Here is a 22,570-nt window from a genome sequence, read left to right on the forward strand (position 1 = left end):
AAAGCTGTACTACCTGAGACACCAGTGTGTACTTATTAGTAACTTAGAAGTAGATGCTTCCGTTTTACAGAACAAATCATCAGTTACATTCTGAGGCTGGTCAGAGGTCAGGTCAGTGAACGTCAGGTAGACTGACTGAGCTTTATCAGACTCCTGAAAGTGAGAACAGGGTTGCTGGAAACAGGATAGATCCATGTGCTCAGGTCTAGGGGGGACAATTTCTCACAATATTAGCATGCAGGACTGGGGGGTAGCGGGTCAGAAAATCCTGGGGTTTGGCCTGTGGATTACTACAGCAGCAAAGTGCACCCACCTCAGCAGTGGTTTCCGAGAAGCGAAGCTCCTTTCCCAGGTGAGATGCACGGCGGCGGGAGAGCGAAGGGGCAGAAAGGGTCATGCATACACAGTCTCTTGGCAGATGGTTCCTGGGAGTCCTTACCTGAGAAGGAACAAAAAGACAATGCAAGGAAAAAAATACTAAGATTCAGAGGGATAACTTAAAAAAAAAATTACAGTAATCACAGCTAATACTTGTGGCTCATTATGTACTAAGTCCTTTGATTCTCACAAGAACTCAAGAAGGTAGGTACTGTCATTTCCTCTTATGTACAGAAAAGGACACTGAGGCACAGACTAGGCCAACTGTGAGGTCTGGGGGCCTGACTGTGAGGTCAGGAGCAGAGCTGGTCTGGTCCAAGCAGTCCTGTCGCAGCTGTGCTCCGTAAGCCTGAGCCCACCCTGACTCTGACAGGAGAGGGTAAGACGAAGGAAGGAAAGAAAACCCAAGACGTGGTAGAATACTTCAGAGGAGACAAGCAGAATTCACACTGCATCGCACCGTCAGTGACATGAGAAAGAAAAAGAGACAACCCATGAGTAAATGGTTTAAAAAAAAAAAAAAAACCACAACAAAGTGGAATCCAAGGATTAATTACAATAGAACAACTCTGGAGGCCTTATTTTATTAGCAAAATTAATTAACAGAATCCTAGTAAGATTCCAGAGAGAACATCTAGGTGGAAAAATGGGTAGCCTCAGTCATTTTCTTTAAAAGTACTAGACCGAGGGGCGCCTGGGTGGCTCAGTGGGTTAAGCTGCTGCCTTCGGCTCAGGTCGTGGTCCCAGGGTCCTGGGATCGAGTCCCACATTGGGCTCTCTGCTCAGCAGGGAGCCTGCTTCCCTCTCTCTCTCTGCCAGCCTCTCTACCTGTGATCTCTGTCAAATAAATAAATAAAATATTTAAAAAAAAAAAGTACTAGACCAACATCTATGTATTTTTAATAGAACAAAGATACTAGGAATCTTAGGTATGTAAGAGCTTAAAAATATGCTCTAGTATTTCCTCCAAAAATGATTTTATTACCAGCACATGGAAAGAATCAAAATTGAAAATTCAAGAATGTAAAACTTTTAATTTTCTTAATTTTTAAATTTTGCTAACTAAAGACAAATGCCAGTAGAATGTAAAATAAGTTCTACAATACATTACTATAGAAGGTAACCATTATTAAGTAAAAAGAGAAGGTTGGTATACATAACAAATTACTAGCAGTCAAGGCAGAAACAGGACAAGAACTCTAATATGAAGGAAAGATCATTCGGGGCGCCTGGGTGGCTCAGTGGGTTAAGCCTCTGCCTTCGGCTTAGGTCATGATCTCAGGGTCCTGGGGTTGAGCTCTCTGCTCAGCAGGGAACCTGCTTCCCCCTCTCTCTCTGCCTGCCTTTCTGTCTGCTTGTGGTCCCTGTCTGTCAATTAAATAAAATCTTAAAAAAAAAAAAAAAAAAAAAAAAGATCATCCAAAATAAAGTTGTAGAGAGCATGAAGACAAAAGAGGAAAAAAATGGTAGTGTCTCTGGAAGACGAGAACTGAGCTCAGATCTAGGCGTGGGCTGTGCTGCCTCGGGGACCCCGGGCCGGCAGACCCACCTCTAACTCTCACTTGAACTCCTGACAAACCACAGGTACCTTCCGGGAAGCAGTTTGCTTGGACGTCTGGTGCCGCCTGAAGGGTGGGTCCCCGCATCACCCGGCTTTGACAGGCAGCAGGGCTTGCTCTCCAGGATTGGAGAGGAACTGTAGCAAAGAAGCCACCATTAGTGGGTGCAGGAGCAACCACGCCTTCCCTGCCCCCCCACACCCAGCTCCAGCCCAGAGGCTGCTGGCCACAAGGTCTGTCGCTGGCCGTCCCCCTGGAAAGGCTTAACTACATACCTTCGCAGCTGCTGCCCCACGTCCTGCCCACGTCTAGGAGCTCACTGCAGGCCTCACCTCTGGCGTACTCATGCCTTGTCACACCCTCAAGCCGTGGGAGCCACCGAAAACAAGGCAGCAGAGGCCACCACAGAAGATTAAGAGACAATCAAGACCTCTGCCCAGGCTGGCTGAGGAGGTTCGTCTCCCACACGAGGTCAGTATGTAGAAACCACCTAAGAGAGTTGAGGAAAATGAAGAAACAGAGGGATTTTTTTTTTCTAAACAAAAGAACAAGACCAAACTTAACCAGACCTTAATGAAACAGACAGAAATGATTTATCTGACAAGTAACAGCCATAAAGATGCTCACTGGGTTGGGAGAACAATATGCAAACAAGGTAAGAATTTCAAAAGAGAAAATATAAAAGTGCCAAAGAGAAATCAGAGTAACTGAACTGAAAACCCGAGTCAGACTGTACCACGTGGAAGCAAGGACCTGAGAGATCAGGACGGCGAGTCTCACGCAATTGGAAGAGGAGACAGATGAAGGGGACTCACAGCACTATCATGACCACATCAAGTGGACAAACCTGCATGACTTGCGGCCCCAGAAGGGGAAGACAGGGGCAGAGCACGTACTCAAAGAAATAATGGCTGAACACTTCCGTTAACTTGGGGAAACAAACAGAAATCCAAATCTGTGGAGCCCAGGGGGTTCCAAAAAAGATGAATCCACAACAGCCCCACGTTGAGACATTATAATTAAATTGTCAAAAGCTGAAGCAAAGAAGAGAATCTTAGAAGCAGCAAGAGAAAAAAATGCCTTGTTACCTACAAGGGAAACCCCTTGAGACTAGTGCAGAGTTTTCAGCAGTCCACAGGCCTGAGAAATGCTGAAAGAAAGAAAAAAATGCCAACCAGTACTTTATCCAGCAAAGTTGTTCTTCAGATTTGAATGAGAGTTTTCCAGACAAGCAAGAGCTGAAGGAATTCATCACCATTAGGGTCAGTCTAACAAGAAATGTTAAAGGGACTTCTTCAACCTGAAAGGAAAGGATGCTAATTAGTAACAATGAGACATTTAAAAGTTGGGTCCCTGGTAAAGACAAATAAAATACATGGTCAAATTCAGCACACTCTAATGTTATAATGGTGGTGGGCAAATCACTTATAAAATACAAGAATATTAAAAAGTTCAACTACAAAAATTTTTAATGGATATTCAAAGTAAAAATAAACATAAATTGTAACATCAAACCCAGTGTGGTGGGGGAGTGTAAAAGTGTAGTTTTTATGTGTGAAGTTAGCGGTATAGCTTAAAGTAGATTGTTATAAATATCTTCTATAAGCCTCACGGTAACCACAAAACAAACCCACAGTAGATACACAAAAGATAAAGAGACAGGAAACCAAGGATGCAAACCTGCAAAAATGATCAAATCACAAAGAGCAAGAGATCCAGAGAGAAACAAAGGAATTACAAAACAGCCAGAGAACAATTAACAAAATGGCCATATCTGTGAATAATACCTTTAAATACAAATGAATAAATTCTCCAATCAGAAGACACAGAGTAGCTGAACGGAGAAATAAAGTCTTGACTATATGCTGCCTGCCAGAGGCTCACTTCAGCTTCAAGGACACACAGACTGGAAGGGAAGTATTGGAAAAAGACATTCCGTGTACGGAGGCCAAAGAAAGCAGGGCAGCTGTATTTTCACTGGACAAAATAGACTTTAAGACAAAAGCTGTTTAAGATAAAAAGAAGGTGGGGGGCAATCCAACAGGAGGTTAAACCATTTGAAATAGATACACACCTAACAGAGGAGCAGAATGCCACAGTAGGAGACTTCAGTGTCCCACTTCAACAACGGACAGATGATCTAGACAAAACCAGTAAGGGAACATTGGACTTGAATAACATGTCGGATTGGATGGACTTAGATATTTACAGAACATCCCATCCAACCTCAGAATACACGTTCATCTCAGAAGCATCTGGAACACCAGCCAAGACTTACGACAGGTGAGGCCACAAAAGAAATCTAAGTTTAAGGTGATTGAAATCATATCCAGCGATTTTTCTAACAGTGGTATACAACTAGAAATCAATTATAAGAAGGAAAAACTAGAAAATTCACAGACACATGGTGGTTAAAAACATGCCACTGATAATCAACAGGTCAAAGAAATTGAAAGAGAAATACACAAAGTCCTGACGCAGGCGACTGGCTGGTTCAGTCAGCAGACCAAGTGACAATGGATTTCCAGGTTGTGAGTCTGAGCCCTGTGTTGTGTACAGAGATTACTTACAAATAAAATCTTAAAAAAACATGGACACAAATGAAAATGGAAGTACAACATACTAGAACTTACAGGATGCAGCAAAAGCAATTCTTTTTTTTCTTTTTTTAAAAAGATTTTTATTTATTTATTTGACAGAGATCACAAGTAGGCAGAGAGAGAGGGGGAAGCAGGCTCCCCACTGAGCAGAGAGCCCGATGTGGGGCTCGATCCCAGGACCCAGGGACAATGACCTGAGCCAAAAGCAGAGGCTTTAACCACTGAGCCACCCAGGTGCCCCAAAAGCAATTTTAGTAGGGAGGTCCCCAGTGATAAGTGCTCACATTACAAATCAAGGAAGACCTCAAACAATCTCAAATAAACACATCAACTATACCTTGAGGAACTAGAAAAGGAAGAACAAACCAAGCCCTATGTTAGTAAAAGAAGGAAATACTAAAGATCAGAGTAGAAAGAAATGGAGACTAAAATGACAATAATACAGACCAACAGAGTTAAGAGCGGATTTTTTTAAAGGCAAAAACAGAAACACCATTAGCTACCCTTACCAAGAAAATAACAGAATTTGCTTTGGCAGCACATATACTAAAATCAGAATAGAAATAAGAGAACTCCAGCAAATAAAGTATAAATGAAGGAGGAGACATTTCACGAATAGCACACAAATACACAGATAATAAGGGACTACACTGAATTACCAACATATTGGAAAACCTAGGAGAAATGGATATATTTCCAGAAACATACAACCTACAAGATGGAATCATGAAGAAGCAGTGTATCTGAACAAACCAATTAATAGTAAGGACACTGAATCAGTAGTCAAAACCCTCACACAGTAAAGTCTAGGACCAGACAGCTTCACTGGTTAATTCTGTCAAACATTTAAACAGAAGAAGAGGGGGCGCCTGGGTGGCTCGGTCGGTTAAGCAACTGCTTTCAGGTGATGATCCCAGGGTCCCGGGATAGAGCCTCACGCTGGGCTCCCTGCTGAGCAGGGAGTCTGTTTCTCCCTTTCCCTCTAACCCTCACTTGTGTGTCCTCACTCTCGCTAGTGCTCTCTCTCAAATAAATTTGAAGAAAAAAAAAAAATCTTGGAAAAGAAAAAGAAGCAAGAAGATGGTACACTTCCAAAATCGTTTTATGAGGACAGCAGAACCCGGATACCAAAACTGGACAAAGACACTCTAAGAAGGAAAAATTACCAGCTAATACCCTTGACGAACACAGCTGCAAAGGGCAACTGGGTGGCTTAGTTGGTTAAGTGTCCGCCTTCAGCTCTGGCCACGATCAGTTTCCTGGGATTGGTCCCACATCAGGCTCCTCGCTCAGCAGGGAATCTGCTTTCTCTCTCTTACTCCCCCTGCTTGTGCTCATGCTCTCACTGTGTCTGTCAAATAAATAAATAAAATCTTAAAAAAAAAAAAAAAAAAAAAAAAAAAAAGGCCTGAACAACGTATTAGCAAACAAAATTCTATAGCACATTAATGTGATACATAATTTAACAAAATGTAAAATTCATAGGATCATCTCTATAGTTGGGACAAAAAGCATTTGACAAAATTGAAAATCTATTCATGATAGTAACTCCCAACATACTGGACACAGAGACAAGGTACCTCGACAAAATGAAGGTCATCCATGACAAGCCCACAGCTAACATACTTTGAATAGCTGTAAAGCTGAAAGTTTTCCCCCTAAGATCAAGAACGAGACAACAATGCCCACTCTCAACAATTAACTGGAAGTCCTAGCCAGAGAATTAGGCAAGTAAAAGAAATAAAAAGCATCCAAATCAGAAAGGAAGTAAAATTGCCTCTACTTACAGATGATACATGATATACAGAACACCATAAAGACTTGACAAAAAAATGTTAACTAATAAATGAATTTGGTAAAGTTAAAGGACATAAGATAAGTATACAAAAGTCAGCTGCATTTATATACACTAACATACTACTAACAGAGACATTAATAATCCCATTTATAATTTTGTCAAAAAAGAATAAAGTAGTAATAAATGTAGTCAGGAAGGCGAAAGATCTGCACATGGATACAAGTAAGATTTTATGGAAGAAACTAAAAAAGAATCAAATGGAAAGATATCCCATGCTGATGGACTGGAAGAATTAATAATAATGTCCATACTACTCCTCTACAGATTCAGTGCTATCCTTATCAAAATTTCAGTGGCATTTTTCACGGAAATAGAATAAACAATCCTAAAAATTTGTATGGAACTACAAAAGACCCTGAATAGCCAAAGCAATTTTGATGGGAATAACAAAGCTGGAGGAAACACACTTTCTGACTTCAGACAAAGCTACAGTAATCACAACAGTACAGTACTGGTATAAAACAGACACAAAGATCAATAGAACAGAGGGCCTAGATATAAATCTATGCAACACATAAGCAATTAGTTTAGGGCAAAGGAGCCAAAAATATAAAATTGGGAAAGGAGAATTTCTTCAGCAAATGGTATTGGGAAAACTGGACAGGTACACAGACTCCTATTTTACACCATACACAAAAATTACCTCAAAATGTACTAAGATCTGAAATCATAAAGCTCTAGAAGAATACATAGAAAGTGACCTTCTGGATATAGATCTTGGCAATGTTTTTTTTTTTTGAATCTGATACCAAAATCAAAAGCAAATAAATTAGCCTGATTTTATCAAACCTAAAAAGCTTGTGCACAGCCTAAGAACCATCAGTGAAAAGAAAAGACAATGTACGGAAGCGGAAAGAATACTTACAAATTATATTTATATTAATATTATATTATATTTTATATTTACAAATTATCTGATAAGCAGTTAATGTCAAAAAAACCTCACAGAACTCAACAGCAAAAAACCAACTGAACTAAAAACTGGGCAGAGGATAAGAATAGACATTTTTCCAAGGAAGATCTATAAATGACCTACAGATCTGTGAAACGGTTACTCAAAGTCAGTAGTCATCTGAGAAACGCAAATCAGAACAACGACAAACCACCTCGCACCGATCAGAATGGCCGTCATCAAGGACGAAAGCATCGGCCAAGAGGCGAAGAGAACCCTCGCGCCCGGGGGCTGGGAATGTCCACTGGTGCCCTCATTATGGAAAACAGCATGGAGCGTCCTCAAGAATTCAAGAAGAAAAATCAGAAAAAATATGATCCAGCCCACTTACTTGTGGACACACATATACATGTGTGTATGTGTGTCTGTATACCCCAAGGAAATGAACAGCATACTGGCAAAAGACACGTGTGCTTCCATGTTCACCGCAGCTTCCCCAGCACGACCTACAGCAGCTAAGACACGGGGACGCCTAAGCGGCAGCCGGCGAACAGCCAAGCTAACGAAGGGCGCTAACCGTATGCAGCGGAGGGTTATTCAGCCATAAGACAGACATTCTGCATTTGCAGTACCACAGGTGGATCTTGAGTGCATTGTACTTATTGATATAAACCAAAGACAAATATTGCATGATATTACTTATATATGAAATCTATTAAAAAAGAAAAAGCCAAACTCTTAGAAATAGAGAAGGAAAGTACCTGCTGGGCGCTGGGGCCTGGGGAGTGGCCGTGGGAGGCGCAAACAGGGAGCTTTTTTTTTTTTTTTTTTAAAGATTTTATTTATTTATTTGACAGAGAGAAATCACAAGTAGATGGAGAGGCAGGCAGAGAGAGAGAAAGAGGGAAGCAGGCTCCCTGCTGAGCAGAGAGCCAGATGCGGGCCTCGATCCCAGGACCCTGAGATCATGACCTGAGCCGAAGGCAGCAGCTTAACCCACTGAGCCACCCAGGCGCCCAATAGGGAGCTTTTTAAATTGGTACAAAATTTCAGCCTTAAGATGAAGTTCGAGGGTCTAATGTATCACGTGGTGCCTATGGTTGGCAACACTGTATTACAGAATTGAAACGTGCTGAGAGAGAACTCACACATCCCACATACAGCCAAGAGGAACAGGTGAGGTGCTGGACGGTTCTTCACTTGACGGGAGGAATCCTTCCACGACCTACTGCAGATCGACTCCTGATGTCCGCTTCAGTTATCTTAACAACTTTAGTCATCAATTTTAACACAATAAAGCTGAAAAAAAAAATGCAGTTATGATAGTTAGAGACTATGCCCTGAACACTGATACCAAATCAACTGAAGCAAAAACTATAGCCAAGAGAGTAATAATGGGAAAGTAAAGGTTTATGACAAAAGTGGTAAAGCAAAGTTAGATGGGAAAATGTAAAATACCAAACCTAGTATCTTTATAAACAGAGTATAACAAGATTTACAGAAATATCAACTGATCTTTTTACAAGAATGATAAAAACAAATTAAAAGCAAAAAATAAATTGAAAATTAGCATGCTACTTTATTCTAAGTTATTAAGTTAAACATTAAAAAATAACCAAAAAAAATGAAAGTACTTACCTCATCTTCCAAATTTTGATGTCTTAAAGGTGAAATCAGAACTAAATTCATAGCCTTAATTAAATGCTTACAGGTGGTTTTTTTTTTTTTTAAGATTTTATTTATTTATTTGACAGAGAGAGAGAGGAGAAGCAGGCTCTCTATTGAGCAGAGAGCCCAATGCAGGGCTGGATTCCAGGACCCTGGGATCATGACCTGAGCTAAAGGCAGAGGCTTAACCCACCTAGCAACCCAGGCGCCCCAAATGCTTACATAGTTTTAAAAGGAAAAAAAGCCACTGCTTCTCAGCCTTTTGGCTAAGATCAAGTGTAAAAGGAAAAAAAGCCAGGTAACCATTCAATTTAAGAAAATTAAACATGGAAAAGAACTCTGAGGAAAAGAGCAAACATTAAGAATAAATGGGCGCCAAGGGGGATGCCTGGGTGGCTCAGTTGGTTAAGCAGCTGCCTTCACCTCGGGTCATGATCCCAGTGTCCTGGGATCAATTCCCACATCAGGCTCCTTTGCTTAGCAGGGAGCCTGCTTCTCCCTGTGCCTCTCTGCCTACCACTCTGACTGCCACTCTGTCTGCCTGTGCTCACTCTCTGACAAATAAATAAATAAAATCTTAAAAAAAAAAAAAAGAATTGGCACCTGGATGGCTCAGTTGGTTAAGCGACTGCCTTCAGCTCTGGTCATGATCCCGGAGTCCCGGGATCTAGTCCCACATCAGGCTCCCAGCTCCACAGGGAGTCTGCGTCTCCCTCTGACCTCCTTGCTCATGCTCTCACTGTCTCTCTCTCACATAAATAAAATCTTAAAAAAAAAAAAAAGAATAAATGACAAATCAGTCAATCAGAAAGTATAAAATTGTTAATGTAACAGGTGATTTTGTCAGAAAATTCGTCTCTAAGGAGAACCACCAAGATTTAGGGGAAAAATATATGTAATTCAGAAAAAAGCTCCAAGCTTGACAGGACCAATCAGCCTAGAAGAAATTTTGAGGAAAAAAACACCTAAACTACTGCAGAAAAAGCCTGCCAGCTTCAATGATTTCGTTTCAGGAATAGTCAGTTACCATTCTAAATAATCTCCTGCAGAATATGGAAATAAAAAAACCAGCACAGGGATCTAGTTGTGAAAATGCATATGTTCCAGACATTGACCTAAATGCTCCGCATGCCTTGTCTTAACCATCAAGTGAATCCTCAAACAAGCACTATTTACTATTCCAATATTTAGATAAACTAGAAAGAGATGGTAAGTTCCAAATTCAATAGGAAAAAAAAACCCAACAAACCTGGCATAAGCTTGAAACCAATCTCATTAGAAGTAAACATTTATTATTATTTTTTTTAAGATTTTATTTATTATTTTTTTATTTTTTATTTTATTTTATTTTTTAAGATTTTATTTATTTACTTGAGAGAGAGACAGTGAGAGAGAGCATTAATGAGGAGAAGGTCAGAGAGAGAAGCAGACTCCCCATGGAGCTGGGAGCCTGATGTGGGACTCGATCCCGGGACTCCAGGATCATGACCTGGGCCGAAGGCAGTCGTCCAACCAACTGAGCCACCCAGGCGTCCCAGAAGTAAACATTTAAATAAAATGTTGACAAACCAAATTTATACTCAGACATCAGTAAGACTGCAAAGCACACAATATTAGAATTATTAATATAAAAACAAAATTCACGGATTTAATAAAAATACTTTAACTGATGTCAGAAGAGCACCTAATTAACAGATATTCCTCATGTAAATTCTTCAAACACTACAAAGAAAATACAACATTGTACTTAACATTCTCATTAAAATGAGGACTAAGACATGGAAGCCCACTTTGATCATTATTTGTTGTATTTGAAGTTCTCATCACCACAGTAAGAAGAAATGAAATTAGAAAATTATTCAGAGAGGATACATACTTAGTAAATAAAAACTAAGCATCAGGGAAACCATTAGCTCTAAAAGAGCTCATTCAGTAAGTGGCTCAAATAAAAAATAAAACCTAAAACAGATTTCCTAGTCATTAACATGGTGTGTTACTGGCACATCTTTAAAATGAAGATCAATGGTACAAACTTCCAGTTATAAAATAAGCAGGTCATGGAGATGAGGAATACAGCAGAGGCAATATGGTTGATGATCCTTTAAGAATGTTTGCTGACCGATGGTGACTACCCTAACCGTGCTGAGCACCAAGTCCCGTGTAGAACTGTTGAACCAGGGGGTTGCACACCTGATACTAACATAACATTGTATGTTAATTATACTTCAATTAAAAAAAAAAAGTCGACCACTGGAACAGAGCTGTGTCCAGAAGCAAATTCACACAGACATAGTTTTTCAGTTCATGACAATGGTAACAGTGCAGTGTATTTGGGAAAGTCTTTCTCAAGAATGATGCTGGGTTAATTGGATGATCAATCAAAATACAGAAGGTTGAACAATAAAACTGCTAGAAGAAAAACATGATAAAACATTCAGATATCAGATATCCATCTGAAATAGGACTTGTATCTAGGAGACAGAAAGAAGAGATACACATCAGTAAGAAAAAAGGCAGACAACTCCATACAAAAATTGGCCAAAAGACAGGAACAGATACTCCACAAAAGGAGACCTGTCCTCTAAATGGCCAAATGCATATGAAATGGTGTTCAGTTCTATCAGGAAGAACTAAAGTAAAACTGCATTATGATGCCAACAGACATGGCCAAAATGGCTAAAATGAAAATACCAAGTACTGACAATGATGTAGAACAGACGGAACGCTCCGTACACTGCTGATAGTGGTAGGGTTTGATAAAACCACACTGGACAGTGGAAAAATCTGAATAGGGTTGGAGATCTACAACCCTAAGAGCCAGCAACCCTCCTGAATACATACTCAACTGAGAAGTGTAACACATTCACCCCCAAAAATGTACAAATATATTCACCGTTCTATTTCTATAGCCCCAAACTGAAAATATATGTGCATCAGTTATAAAATGGATTAGCTGTGGTATGATACAACGCGGATAAACACAACAGAAAAATGCACAGCCTGGAAGAGGACAGCCAAACGACATACAAGGGTGGATCTTGCAATGGGGAGCAAAATAAGTCACAGAAGACTGTTCTGCATGAGTACAGTCATACTGTTAAAGAAAAGAAACAAAAAAGCTAAAACTGTGGTAGAAGTCAGGATCATTACTACCCCAGGAGTTAGCGGTTACTAGAGGAAGTAGGAGAGGATTCTACGGTCCTGATAATGTGCTAGTCTCAATCTGGGTCGTGAAGTGGATGTGTATATATGCCAATATAAAGTAATTCAAACTTTTGCAGTTAATGAAAATATTTATTCAAACCTAACTGTAGTACAGTATCAAGTTGAGTTAAATAAACATTACGTGTATGATATGTAGTTCCTTAGGAATAGACCACCGCCAGATCACAGAAATTTTTAACAAGACATATTTCTGCAGTAAGGTTTAGCAATTACCACGTGATTTCCACACTGAGAAATAAAAGTAGGATGGATTTAAGTTTTTTAAAGGCCCAGTATTAAAAAAAGGCTGAGGGAAATGACCCTTTAACATATACACCTGTAGAAAAACTCCTTGATATACTGATATTTAATCAAACAGAAAGCACTTAAGAGAATATACTTTAATCTAGGCACAATCGGTCAGATATTAATGGTAATTTCTGTTCTCATTTAAAGGTTTAAACCAGTTTTTCAACTTGACTGATGTGTGTGAGTCTGATACAGAGAAGGCACCTCTTTCATTCTCCTTAAGGACTTTTTGAGTAACTCTTTACAACCTCTTAGGGGGCACAGAGACAGTACACTATATCTAAGTACAGATATAGTTACTTAACACAGCCCATTTTAGGAGAAACTAAATTAAAATATAAAACTATGATTTCTCTTTTTACATCTTTTGATGGACATGGCTTTCTAAAAGGATACCAGAAGATAAACCTCCACACAAGCTTTAACATAGAATACAAGATTTAAATTAAATGTGCACTGGTCACTCTTACGTACTAAGTTCTATGAATTAGTGCAATTCTTCAAATCCCCAGTATATGGGAAAAAGTATACACATACCAAGACATCTCTACTACATGAACTTTGTATGGCTCAACAGTCTAAACATTTAAAGTTCTGTAAAAGATCTTAAAAGTTATAAACAAATAGAACACTCAAAAATGGTTTACAAAATTCTCTTTAAAACAAAGAGACCAGAATGACCAGGAGAAACACTTTCAAGTGTAAAATTTCAGGAATATAATCTTTACTGCAATTATAAGAAAGGGTAATATTCACTCTGGGAAAAACCTAAATTGTTCATTTATGATCACTCCACCAACTGAGGTTGTTATCTCCTTTGTACTACTCTGTGGCTGTCTTTAAATGTCTTGTACGACAGTTACTGAAGGCAATTTTATAAAGAAAAGCATCATTTTTCCCCCACACACAAAATGAGAAACTACTCCAGATGAAAGCGCCTCAGGGATCACAAGAAGTAAAAAAACACAATGTAAGAACACTAGATTGATTTAACCTCTATTTCAACAAGATTTATACAATATTTACAATACGTAATTGTCAGAGCTATACAGTTTTGCAGATTGGCTTTACTTACATTTCTGCAAATTTTTTTTCCAAAATAAAAAATATCCCAGGTAAATCTATTTACAAACTAGGAAGCTGCTTCAGAAACAGCATGATTCAGATATAAAGTGAAATTTCAGTACAAGGAAAGTGCAGGTCATGCTTTTAGGTTCTGTCAGTATCTCATTCCCTACACTCATAGTTTAAGGGATACGAGTTTTAAACAGCTAATGTTCTTTTATGTTCAGAATGTTTACTCATCATAATGCAATGATAACAAAAATTTGTCCACATCCATTCCAGCTGGAAATGAACTGGGTAGCTTCTTTTTCTGTCAAAAAAAAGGGGGGGGGGAGAAAAAGGAAAAGAAATAAAAAAAGAAAAGAAAGAAAAGAAAAAAAAAAGAAAAAATAAACCTAAGTTAACATATTGAACTCAAACAAGGCCAAAAAACTTTTACTTAGAACCTCGTATCAGGTTCTACCTATACTACTAAAATTTCGCTAAAATTTTTAGTTCGTTGGAATTTTAATTATACAGAGAAGTAGCAACACATTTTATAAATCCAGAGTTAATAAATTCTACTTCAGTGGTACTTTAACATTAGTTTAAGCAAAACACTTTAAACAAATTCAGAGTTTGTGAATGCTGAGACAAGACAGGCCATGCTTTCTATGAGGGTGTCAGTCTCACCAAACCACAGTGAGTCTCAGAAGCTCTCCTCACTACAAGTAACAGGTACTGTTCTGGCCCCAGGCGTCTTAGGAACGCTATGTTTACTCCGTCCAGCCTCATGTAAGATGCATGTGGTAGCCTCAGGTCAAGCGATGCAGCTGAGCCCCAGAGGCTCCGGGCTTAACCATGATCACAGAACCAGTAAGCAGGAGATGCGGGGTTCAAACCCAGGTTTGCGTGGCATCAAAGCCACAGATCTTTCCCGGGTACTGGACGTGCCATAAGACATGTTAAACACCTTTCTTTTATTCAGTTTACTTACTAAGTGGCTAAATAGGTTTAGGAAAAATGGGTTTTGGTTTTCAAAGCTATCCCTGCACTGCCTTCCTACAGATAACCATGCCCAAGGGAAAAAAACAGGTAACTTTAGCTTTTACACTGCTCCAACATATTAATGTCTCTACGAGCCAACGGAAGAGATGGCAGGACACTGAAAAACCCCCAAGAGGTAGGAGTTGCAAAACTGTTTTTTACTTTAATTCCACACACAGCAGTGGCTTCCCAATCTTTCATGGCTTCTGTCATTCTCCCAAAACACTTGGGTCCTACCATGACAGAAACAAAAACCTCCTTTCCCCAAGGCAATGCCTTAGCACAGCCAAGGTGATTATTTTGCAAATGCTTCATTTCCCCTAGACAAATTCTGCGTCCCACACTGGCTGAGACACTCTGCTACGGAATAATTCTGTCAGTCAAGACTCAAAGCCGTCTTGACCGGAGGGTCCGGTCAGGTAGCTGCGGCAAAAATGCTGAGATCTCTAACGTGAGCACTGAAGGAAGGGCAAAGGTGTGGTTTTGAAATTAAGACTTTCAAACTTGCCTTTATTTTCTTCTTTTTCATTGGGAGTGATGAATTCGCAAGACTTTTACTGGAAGCCCGAGAGGTTCGTTCACGCTCGTCCAATTCCTCCATTTTCCGCTTTTTTGCGGTGCTCCTGGAGGAGGCTCGGAACTGCTGGGTGTTGTCTTTGAGGGGCGTTGTGGAGGCGGTCCTGGCGACGGCTGCTCGGGAGAGAATCATGAGCGTGTGCGCGGCCATGCTAACGCTGTTCTCGCTCCCGGTCTCACTGGCGGGGCTGCAGGCAGGCAGGTCTGGGGTGACAGGGGGGACCATCACCTTGGCTGTGCTACTAGAGGGGACCTTGATACCATCTCTCGGTTCTTCTTTAGGTCTGTCCCCCGCCCCCGCGCCAGGCGTCCGGGGCCCAGGCCCATCAGAGCTCTCGGGGAGCTTCGCGACGGGGCTGGGCCACTGGCCATCTGGCAGCACGTCTGTGGTAGGTTTGCTCGGGGCGTTCATCACAGAACTGGCACATTTAGTCTGTTCTTGTTTTGGATCCTTCACAGGTGCCCCTACTGAAAAGGCATTTTTACTATTTGAGGATGTGCCTTGTTTTTTGGTTAGTTCTTGCAGTGAAGCTATGGTTTTCTCATTCCGTAAACCCCCATTTTGCTGTCCATTTGACAGTTTTGAAGTTTCTGGATTTTTCTGCCTTTCGACATCACTGCATAATTCATTCTCCTTATTAGCTGTCGCTTTATGGAAAGATTCAAGTACAATTTCTGTCGGTGAAGCTTTCTTTTCTAACTGGGTTTCTTTTATGGCGGTATGTCGGCTATTGGCAGTTTCTGATTTGGATAAAATCTTAGGCAAAGGAGGCCTCTCTCTCTCTCTTTTGAGAGCATTATTAGAAGGGGGTTTTAAGGTGGAGGACACAAGGGGTGACTCAAGATTAGGAAATGAAATGTCATTCCTTTCTTTGTTTTGGGACGCCACCTTATGGTTCGTGCCCTGTGTATTTGCCACAGGAGAAGTGATGCCGTCAAAACACAGCACACGTCTGTGGCTCTCAAACGGTTTGCTAGTTGGAACTATGCTCTCTAATGAAAAGGGAACTGTGATTTCTTCCAATTTTTTCCCAAAATCTGTGGCCATATTCTTGTCAGACACTTCAGTTCTGCAAAGTGAAGAAATACATTTTAAGCAATATAAAGAAATCCTTGTCAGACACTTTAGTTCTGCAGATATATAAATATTTTTGGCAACATAAAGACATCCTGTTTGTTTTTAAACTAAGCATTCAAAGAGTCCATGATGGAAACTACTTTTATGCTTACCTTTGCACATGACATCCAATTAAATGACTAGATGAATCCACCAAATTATTTGCCTGCTTTCCTGGAATTATAAATGAAATAATTAGAAAAGAAAAACACTCCCAAGAGAAAGGGTACATTACTCTGAATGAAAATGGAACAAGCCAAGTATCACACGCATCATGAGAAAAATTTTAAACGACAACTAATGTACAAATGAAGTACTCTCACCTGCTGGGCTTAAAAAGCAACTTCTAATTATTACTTTTTTTTTTTTTTAAGATTTTATTGATTTATTTGACAGACAGAGATCACAGAGAAGCAGGCAGAGAGAGAGGAGGAAGCAGGCTCCCCGCTGAGCAGAGAGACTGATGCGGGGCTGGATCCCAGGACCCTGGGATCATGACCTGAGCTGAAGGCAGAGGCTTTAACCCACTGAGCCACCCAGCCGCCCCTCTAATTATTACTTTTTAAGATTTTATTTATTTGAGAGAGAGAGAGATAGCACAAGCAGGGGGAGCAGGAGAGGGAGAAGCAGGCTCCCCACTTCTTAGGTCCAGAAAGCTAAAGAAAGTAATATATTATGCCTATTTTGAAATCGTGCCCATTTGATCATCATGTCTGCATGCCTACGTCAGGAAAAGCACCAGCTCTGGAGTTTTAATAGCCGTATTTTAATTTCTAGGGACTTAAGAATTTCTGTGGGAGAGCAGCAAGATAACCAAGCTGGCACAGGTAAGATTGTGAAGGACCTTGTGCATCATGCAAAAAGTTTCAGAGAGCGCCCTTAAGACTTTTAAATAGGGAAGAGACAAAACAGACTTGTGCTTTAGAAAGTCACTCTGGCAGTAGTGTAGAAGACGGACGGACGAGAGAAGAAAGAAAACTGCCACCTGAAATCCTCCTCAGGCAGCTGCAAATACTCCAGGTAAGAGACAAAGGCCTTGGAGACAGCCATGGGCACTCACACAGATAGGAAGGGTCAAACAGGACTGAATGAGAACATTAACCGAGGGGGAGAAAAGCAGGCTGAGGAGGTCTTTGAGGAAGAAGTGGGACTGAGATGTGTAGAATTTGAAGGTCCGGAGTAGGGCGGAGTCACGAAGGCAGGCGTGCAGTAACTCAGTGGTGGGTCCAGAAACCACCACTATGTCGACTGCCAGAGGGAGGTAAGGTCAGAGCAGAAAACTTCCAGAGCCACTGGGGATCTCAGCTTAAACAGTTTTAGTGGAAACATGAGAGAAGACAATAACGTGGATGAAGAAAGAATGGCAGACAGGAGAAGGCAGGGATGGAGGGCTGGCAGGTGAGACAAACCCCAGGAACCGCACAGAGACAGAAGGATCCAAACAAGACAGATGCAGGCTCCAGAGAAGACAGAAGATGCAGGCAGACTGGAGAAGACGCAGGCGCTGACTGGAGAAAGGAGAGCACCGGTCCTGTGAGAGAGACAGGAACGGGAGGAAGCTGAACAAGGACACACCCGGTGGGAGCGATGTGAGAAAACGGAGCTCACTACTTACTGCTCCGGTGGGAGAGAAGATCACTGGCCCAGAGTGAGGAGCGGGGAGACTGCGTAGGTAGGAGAAGAGCTGCGGGAGTTTGGAAGAGTTCGAAGGGGAAAGGGAAAGATAGACAGGAAGACGCCGGAAATGACTGCTAAGCAGCAGTGAGAGTGAGGCAGTTTTAAGTGGTAGTGAAGAGCCTTGCTTCCAAAGCAATCTGAGAGGCCAAGGTACAAAGGCAGAGGGTGATGTTTGGACAGATCCGGGGCTGGAAGGCACCTTCTACTGAAGAATGTGCAGCTGAAGGTGTTTCAGAGTCCTGGGAAGGGCGGGTGAGGTGGCGGGCTGTGGGTCTAGCCTGGTCGGGGAAGGAAGGGAACCCAGGACAGAGGTTCAGGGCAAAGAGGAGCCTTCACTGGCTGAAGAGTCACTGTACGGGAATCCAGAGTGTTCAGAGATAGGTTACCCGCCTTTACAACCACACAGGGCTAGTAAGAAGGGAAGTATTTAAAGGTGAAGCTATAGGAGAGGTTAGGTGACATGAAGATCAAGATTCAGAAATGGAAAGTGTCCAAGAGTGCTGAGGGCTGGGGGAGTGGGTAGGTTGACGACGTGGGCATTTTGTCACCCACGAAGATGGAGAAGTCGGAGGCAGAGTCTGATGCAACCTCTCAATGAAGATCTGCTATTTCATATGTAGTGTCTTTTGTTGAACAGAAACCTTTAATTCTGGAGCAGTCATGCCTTTTTTTTATTTTTATTTTTTTTTTAAGATTTTATTTATTTATCTGACAGAAAAGATCACAAGTAGGCAGAGAGGCAGAGAGAGAGAGGGGGAAGCAGGATCCCTACCAAGCAGAGAGCCTGATGCAGGGCTCGATCCCAGGATTCTGGGATCATGACCTGAGCCGAAGGCAGAGGCTTTAACCCACTGAGCCACCCAGGCACCCCTGGAGCAGTCATGCTCTTAACTTTTTCCACATGTAATTATGTATCTTTTTCTTTTTTTTTTAAAAAGGAATCCTTTTATTCTTGTGTCCCCAAGACATTATCTTACATTTCTTTTACTGTTTAACTGTATTGCTTTATATTTTTAGGTCTTTAATTATCTTGGAGTTCACCTTTGTGTATGGTATGAGGAAGGTATCTGATTTTTTCCTTATAAATATATAATAGCTAATAAATTTATTAAACTATCCTTCCCGTCCTTTGTGACTTCTGATGCTATATCCACCACATTCAAGTTCTCATAAGTACATGGTCTCTGAATTCTTTTTTGTTCCATTTGCCTTTTAGCTTAGATTACTTAAAAAAAAAAAAAAAGGAAAAAACAAAGCAAAAAAAAAGCTTGAAGCAAAGGTTAGAAATCACCTGTTAGGAACAAAACAGGCATTCAGAAAAATACTGTGGTGCTGCCGGAAACAAATGAGTATACGGACATTAATGAACTTAAAAATGTACCTGTACAAGGCTTGTTCTTTAGTCCCTGAGTCTTCTGTGATTTTGGAGGGATGGAGATTTGAGGGATACTTCTACTGCATACAGGTGCTGCCAAAGGCATATGAAGGAGCTAGAAGAGAAGCAGCCATGAGTGATAGATCCTATGTTTGAAAAGCATCACTGCACCATTTTCAGTTCAGAGATCCTACCTGCTGGGGAGGAGCAGAAAAGGTATTTCCATTCTGTCCAACCACCGATACAGGGATCATTCCCACCATTCCTTGGAGTACCGGTTGGACAGGAGAAGCAATTATGATGGCAGATCCTTAAAAAAAAATTCTCAATAAGATTCTCTCTCAAACAAAAGACTCCAAAGTAACTACTAATTTATTTAAATAAATTCCTAAAATTATAATCCCCTCACCTTAGGATCTACTGTCCTTAAAAAACTTTAGGAACAAGAGCAAGGGTAACAAATTAAGAAAAAGTTAATCTGAGTATTAAAGTAATCTTACTATATTTGGTCAAGGTAAACAGTCTAAGCATTAGACGTCACAGTCAGGGGCCCACCGTTATATGTTGATTCTTCTAGATACAATAGTGAAAGTGATTAGAAATGTGATGGTGACAGTTTCAAGTTTGAATCGTACCACAAAATTAGGGTCTCAACTGAATGTTAACGGCCCAAGACCTGCTCAGAAGGCGAATCTGTCACCTCAGTGGTACTGGTCAAAAAGGGTCCAGAGAAATTTACCAAGAATCAAAACCAAGAGGGGAAATGACAATGCTTATCTGGTCCTTAGAAGTCAACACTACAGTCCGTGGCTCTCCTAGTTTATCCTTGTCCCCTAAATCAAACTCTTCGTTATATTCATTACTTGCTCCCGTCGGGTGCTCACTTTCAGGAACACGCACGTAAGTCTCTCAACCACACCTACACTTGACAACTTCCACTCTTCACCCCAACCCCGACTTCTTTTCTCTGAGCTTCGCTGAAGTCCCAGTCTCTACTCATTCTGACCTCTTTTATGTCATTTTAAGCAGCACTCCAAACAGATCCATCAGGCTTCCTAATTGTGTGCATTTATTCAAGTTTTATTATATGCCTACAATATTAAAAAGAGGGGGAAAGGAGCTTGGGAACCAATATGGAAGGAAAGGCAGAGGAATGTGTCATCAGCTCCATCTTCCAGGACCACTGAAACCAAGGATTCCCTAACTTACTGTAGATACAAAAGAAGGCATGACTGAACTAATTAGGGAGAGAAAAGAGGGGGCATAATCACAAATTCCAGTCTTTTCTCACACTACCCATCCACGATTTAACTCCTCCTAGTCAATAAATGCACATCCAAGAGAAATTACACCCCATTCCAGAGAAATGAACTTCAATGTGTTCTTAAAGTTACCTTGTGAAAAGCTGGGTGACACAGTCTGGTTGACAGCGAACACACTGTTGGACCTCGGGGGCGTCTGTAACTGGGGCAGGGGAAGCGGAGTAGTCACAGGGGCAGAATTCCCAGGCAACACCACTACATTAGACTGACTTACAGTTGTTCCTAAGGCTGTTGGATCAGTGACACAGGTAGCTATGAGAATGTTATTTGAATTGCCAAACGTCGTGCTCGTAGCCGGCATCAACTGTATGTACCCGCTGTCCTTGGACACACACGGTGTGATGTTGGACGAAAAGGCAACGCTGCTTTCATTCTGAGCGCCGTTTCCGGCAGAGTCCTCAGGCTTGAGAGCCAAAAGGCTCTGCTCCACTGGCACGGAATCCGCTAGTCTTTCAGCAGACGGGACAGCGCCTGCAGTTTCTTCTGAAGACAAGCATTTAACTAGCTCCGCGTTTTTGGCAGGAGACTTGGCAGGAGAGGACAGGATGATCGTCGGCAAGTTCTCCCCGCTGATACTAGAAACAGCACTGTTCAGTTCCGTATCTGAGGAAACAAATGGGTCGTCACTAATGATAATTTTGAGAGAGACGATATTTGATGCATCTATGTCTGCTGAATTGTCCCCAGCAGGTTTGTCACTAGTATTCTGGGACTCAGGGTGAGAAACTCCCACTGAAGAACACAGAGGTTCTGAGGGCAGAGACTGCTTCCCTTCCACAGCATTACCTTCTGGAGCAATGAGTGCAACCTCCCCACAGTTCCCACCGTCGCCTAAAGTGAGAAAAATACTATCTCCATCTTCTTTTAAAGATGAACGCTCCTGGGACTGGACAGTGACTTTCTCAGACTTGGAGGGCTGAGTTTCACGTTTTTCTGTATGATTTAACTCAGGGGCCGATGACTCCTCAGATGGCTGTTTAACTGAAGACACTGAATCTTCAAGACGAATGTCTAACTGCTCGGATACCTTTAAACCGGAACTTTCAGCGGACACAGGTAGGATTTTACTCTGAAGTGAAGAGCTGTCTTGGCAGTCTGCACGTTGTGCCACACCAGGCAAGCCGCCGTGGATCTCGGTTTTATTCTGGTGCATTTCTCTAGGGTCTGGTGACTTAGAACCAGGGAGATGAGTTTTAAGTCTTGCTGTGTTGTTAGAGTTTTCACAAAACTGACTTGTTTTACATGTCTTTACAGTTAATGGGATATTTTGGGATAAAAGCTGAGAACTCTTCCCAGAGAGCATTAAGTTTTCAGAGTGAGTCTCAGCGCCGAGGGAAACGAACGACGTCACTGGCAGAGTGGACGCATCAGGCTGCGAGGGAGGCTCACGCGGGGCATCCGACAGCAGGACATTCTTCCCGACCTCCATCGCCACGGCGGCGTCAGTGGGCAGCGGATGGGCGTAGAATTCGGCACAGCGCTGATTACATTCAGCATCCGCATTTACTCTTTGGTTAAAGTCATTCAAATGAGGCACAGACTCAAAGGTAATATCAAGGTTACACTTGTGTCCATTAGGTCCGACCGATTTAAATGCCTTCTTCTGGACGCTGGAGCCCGCCTGTGGGAAGTGCTCCTGGGCTTCCGGGCGAAGCTCCGCGTGGCCACTGCTCTTCAGAGAGGCAGAGGGGTCTTCGCTTTGGTAGGATGCGCAAAATGGGGGCGGTCCAGACTGATCACCTGCAAAACAGAAGGATGGCAGAAATGGTGAGCATGTCCCGTTTACTCCTGTTTTGACAAGAAAGTAATTCATCTTTGATAGCTTGGTAAGCAGAAGTCGGAAAAGCCGCATCTCACAATTTCCGAGTATCAAAAAACTTACAGGTACTTTCATTTTTTAATTTTTTTAAACTTACTGATGTCTTCTTAAACAAGGGCCAAACT

The 22,570-nt window shown here is 41.5% G+C and overlaps 1 protein-coding gene across 11 annotated transcripts in view; it reads right to left on the reverse strand.

The window, feature by feature from the left end:
• The window catches only part of LOC101674547 (protein NPAT), a 69,813-nt gene that overhangs the window by 5,961 nt on the left and 41,282 nt on the right, over positions 1 to 22,570 (reverse strand). For 4 of the 11 annotated variants that reach the window (XR_001181517.2, XR_006605958.1, XR_006605959.1 and 1 more), the window contains exons 13-21: positions 20,699 to 22,366; positions 19,499 to 19,614; positions 19,311 to 19,419; positions 16,366 to 16,426; positions 15,068 to 16,205; positions 8,436 to 8,586; positions 5,704 to 5,888; positions 1,928 to 2,427; positions 314 to 439 (exon numbers count right to left, since the gene is read on the reverse strand). Coding sequence is in view for 3 of the 11 variants with exons in the window: in XM_004764406.3 (XP_004764463.1) it covers positions 13,766 to 13,843; positions 15,068 to 16,205; positions 16,366 to 16,426; positions 19,311 to 19,419; positions 19,499 to 19,614; positions 20,699 to 22,366 (3,170 nt within the window). In the remaining 8 variants the exon portion in view is untranslated. Of the gene's footprint in view, positions 1 to 313; positions 440 to 1,927; positions 2,428 to 5,703; positions 5,889 to 8,435; positions 8,587 to 12,228; positions 13,844 to 15,067; positions 16,206 to 16,365; positions 16,427 to 19,310; positions 19,420 to 19,498; positions 19,615 to 20,698; positions 22,367 to 22,570 lie in introns of those variants that run through there. The other 7 variants (XM_004764406.3, XM_004764405.3, XR_001181518.2 and 4 more) reach the window with 6 other exon arrangements.

Source organism: Mustela putorius, unplaced genomic scaffold (genome assembly GCF_011764305.1).
Source record: "Mustela putorius furo isolate JIRA1106 unplaced genomic scaffold, ASM1176430v1.1 tig00000198_pilon_pilon_pilon, whole genome shotgun sequence".
NCBI lineage: Eukaryota > Metazoa > Chordata > Mammalia > Carnivora > Mustelidae > Mustela > Mustela putorius.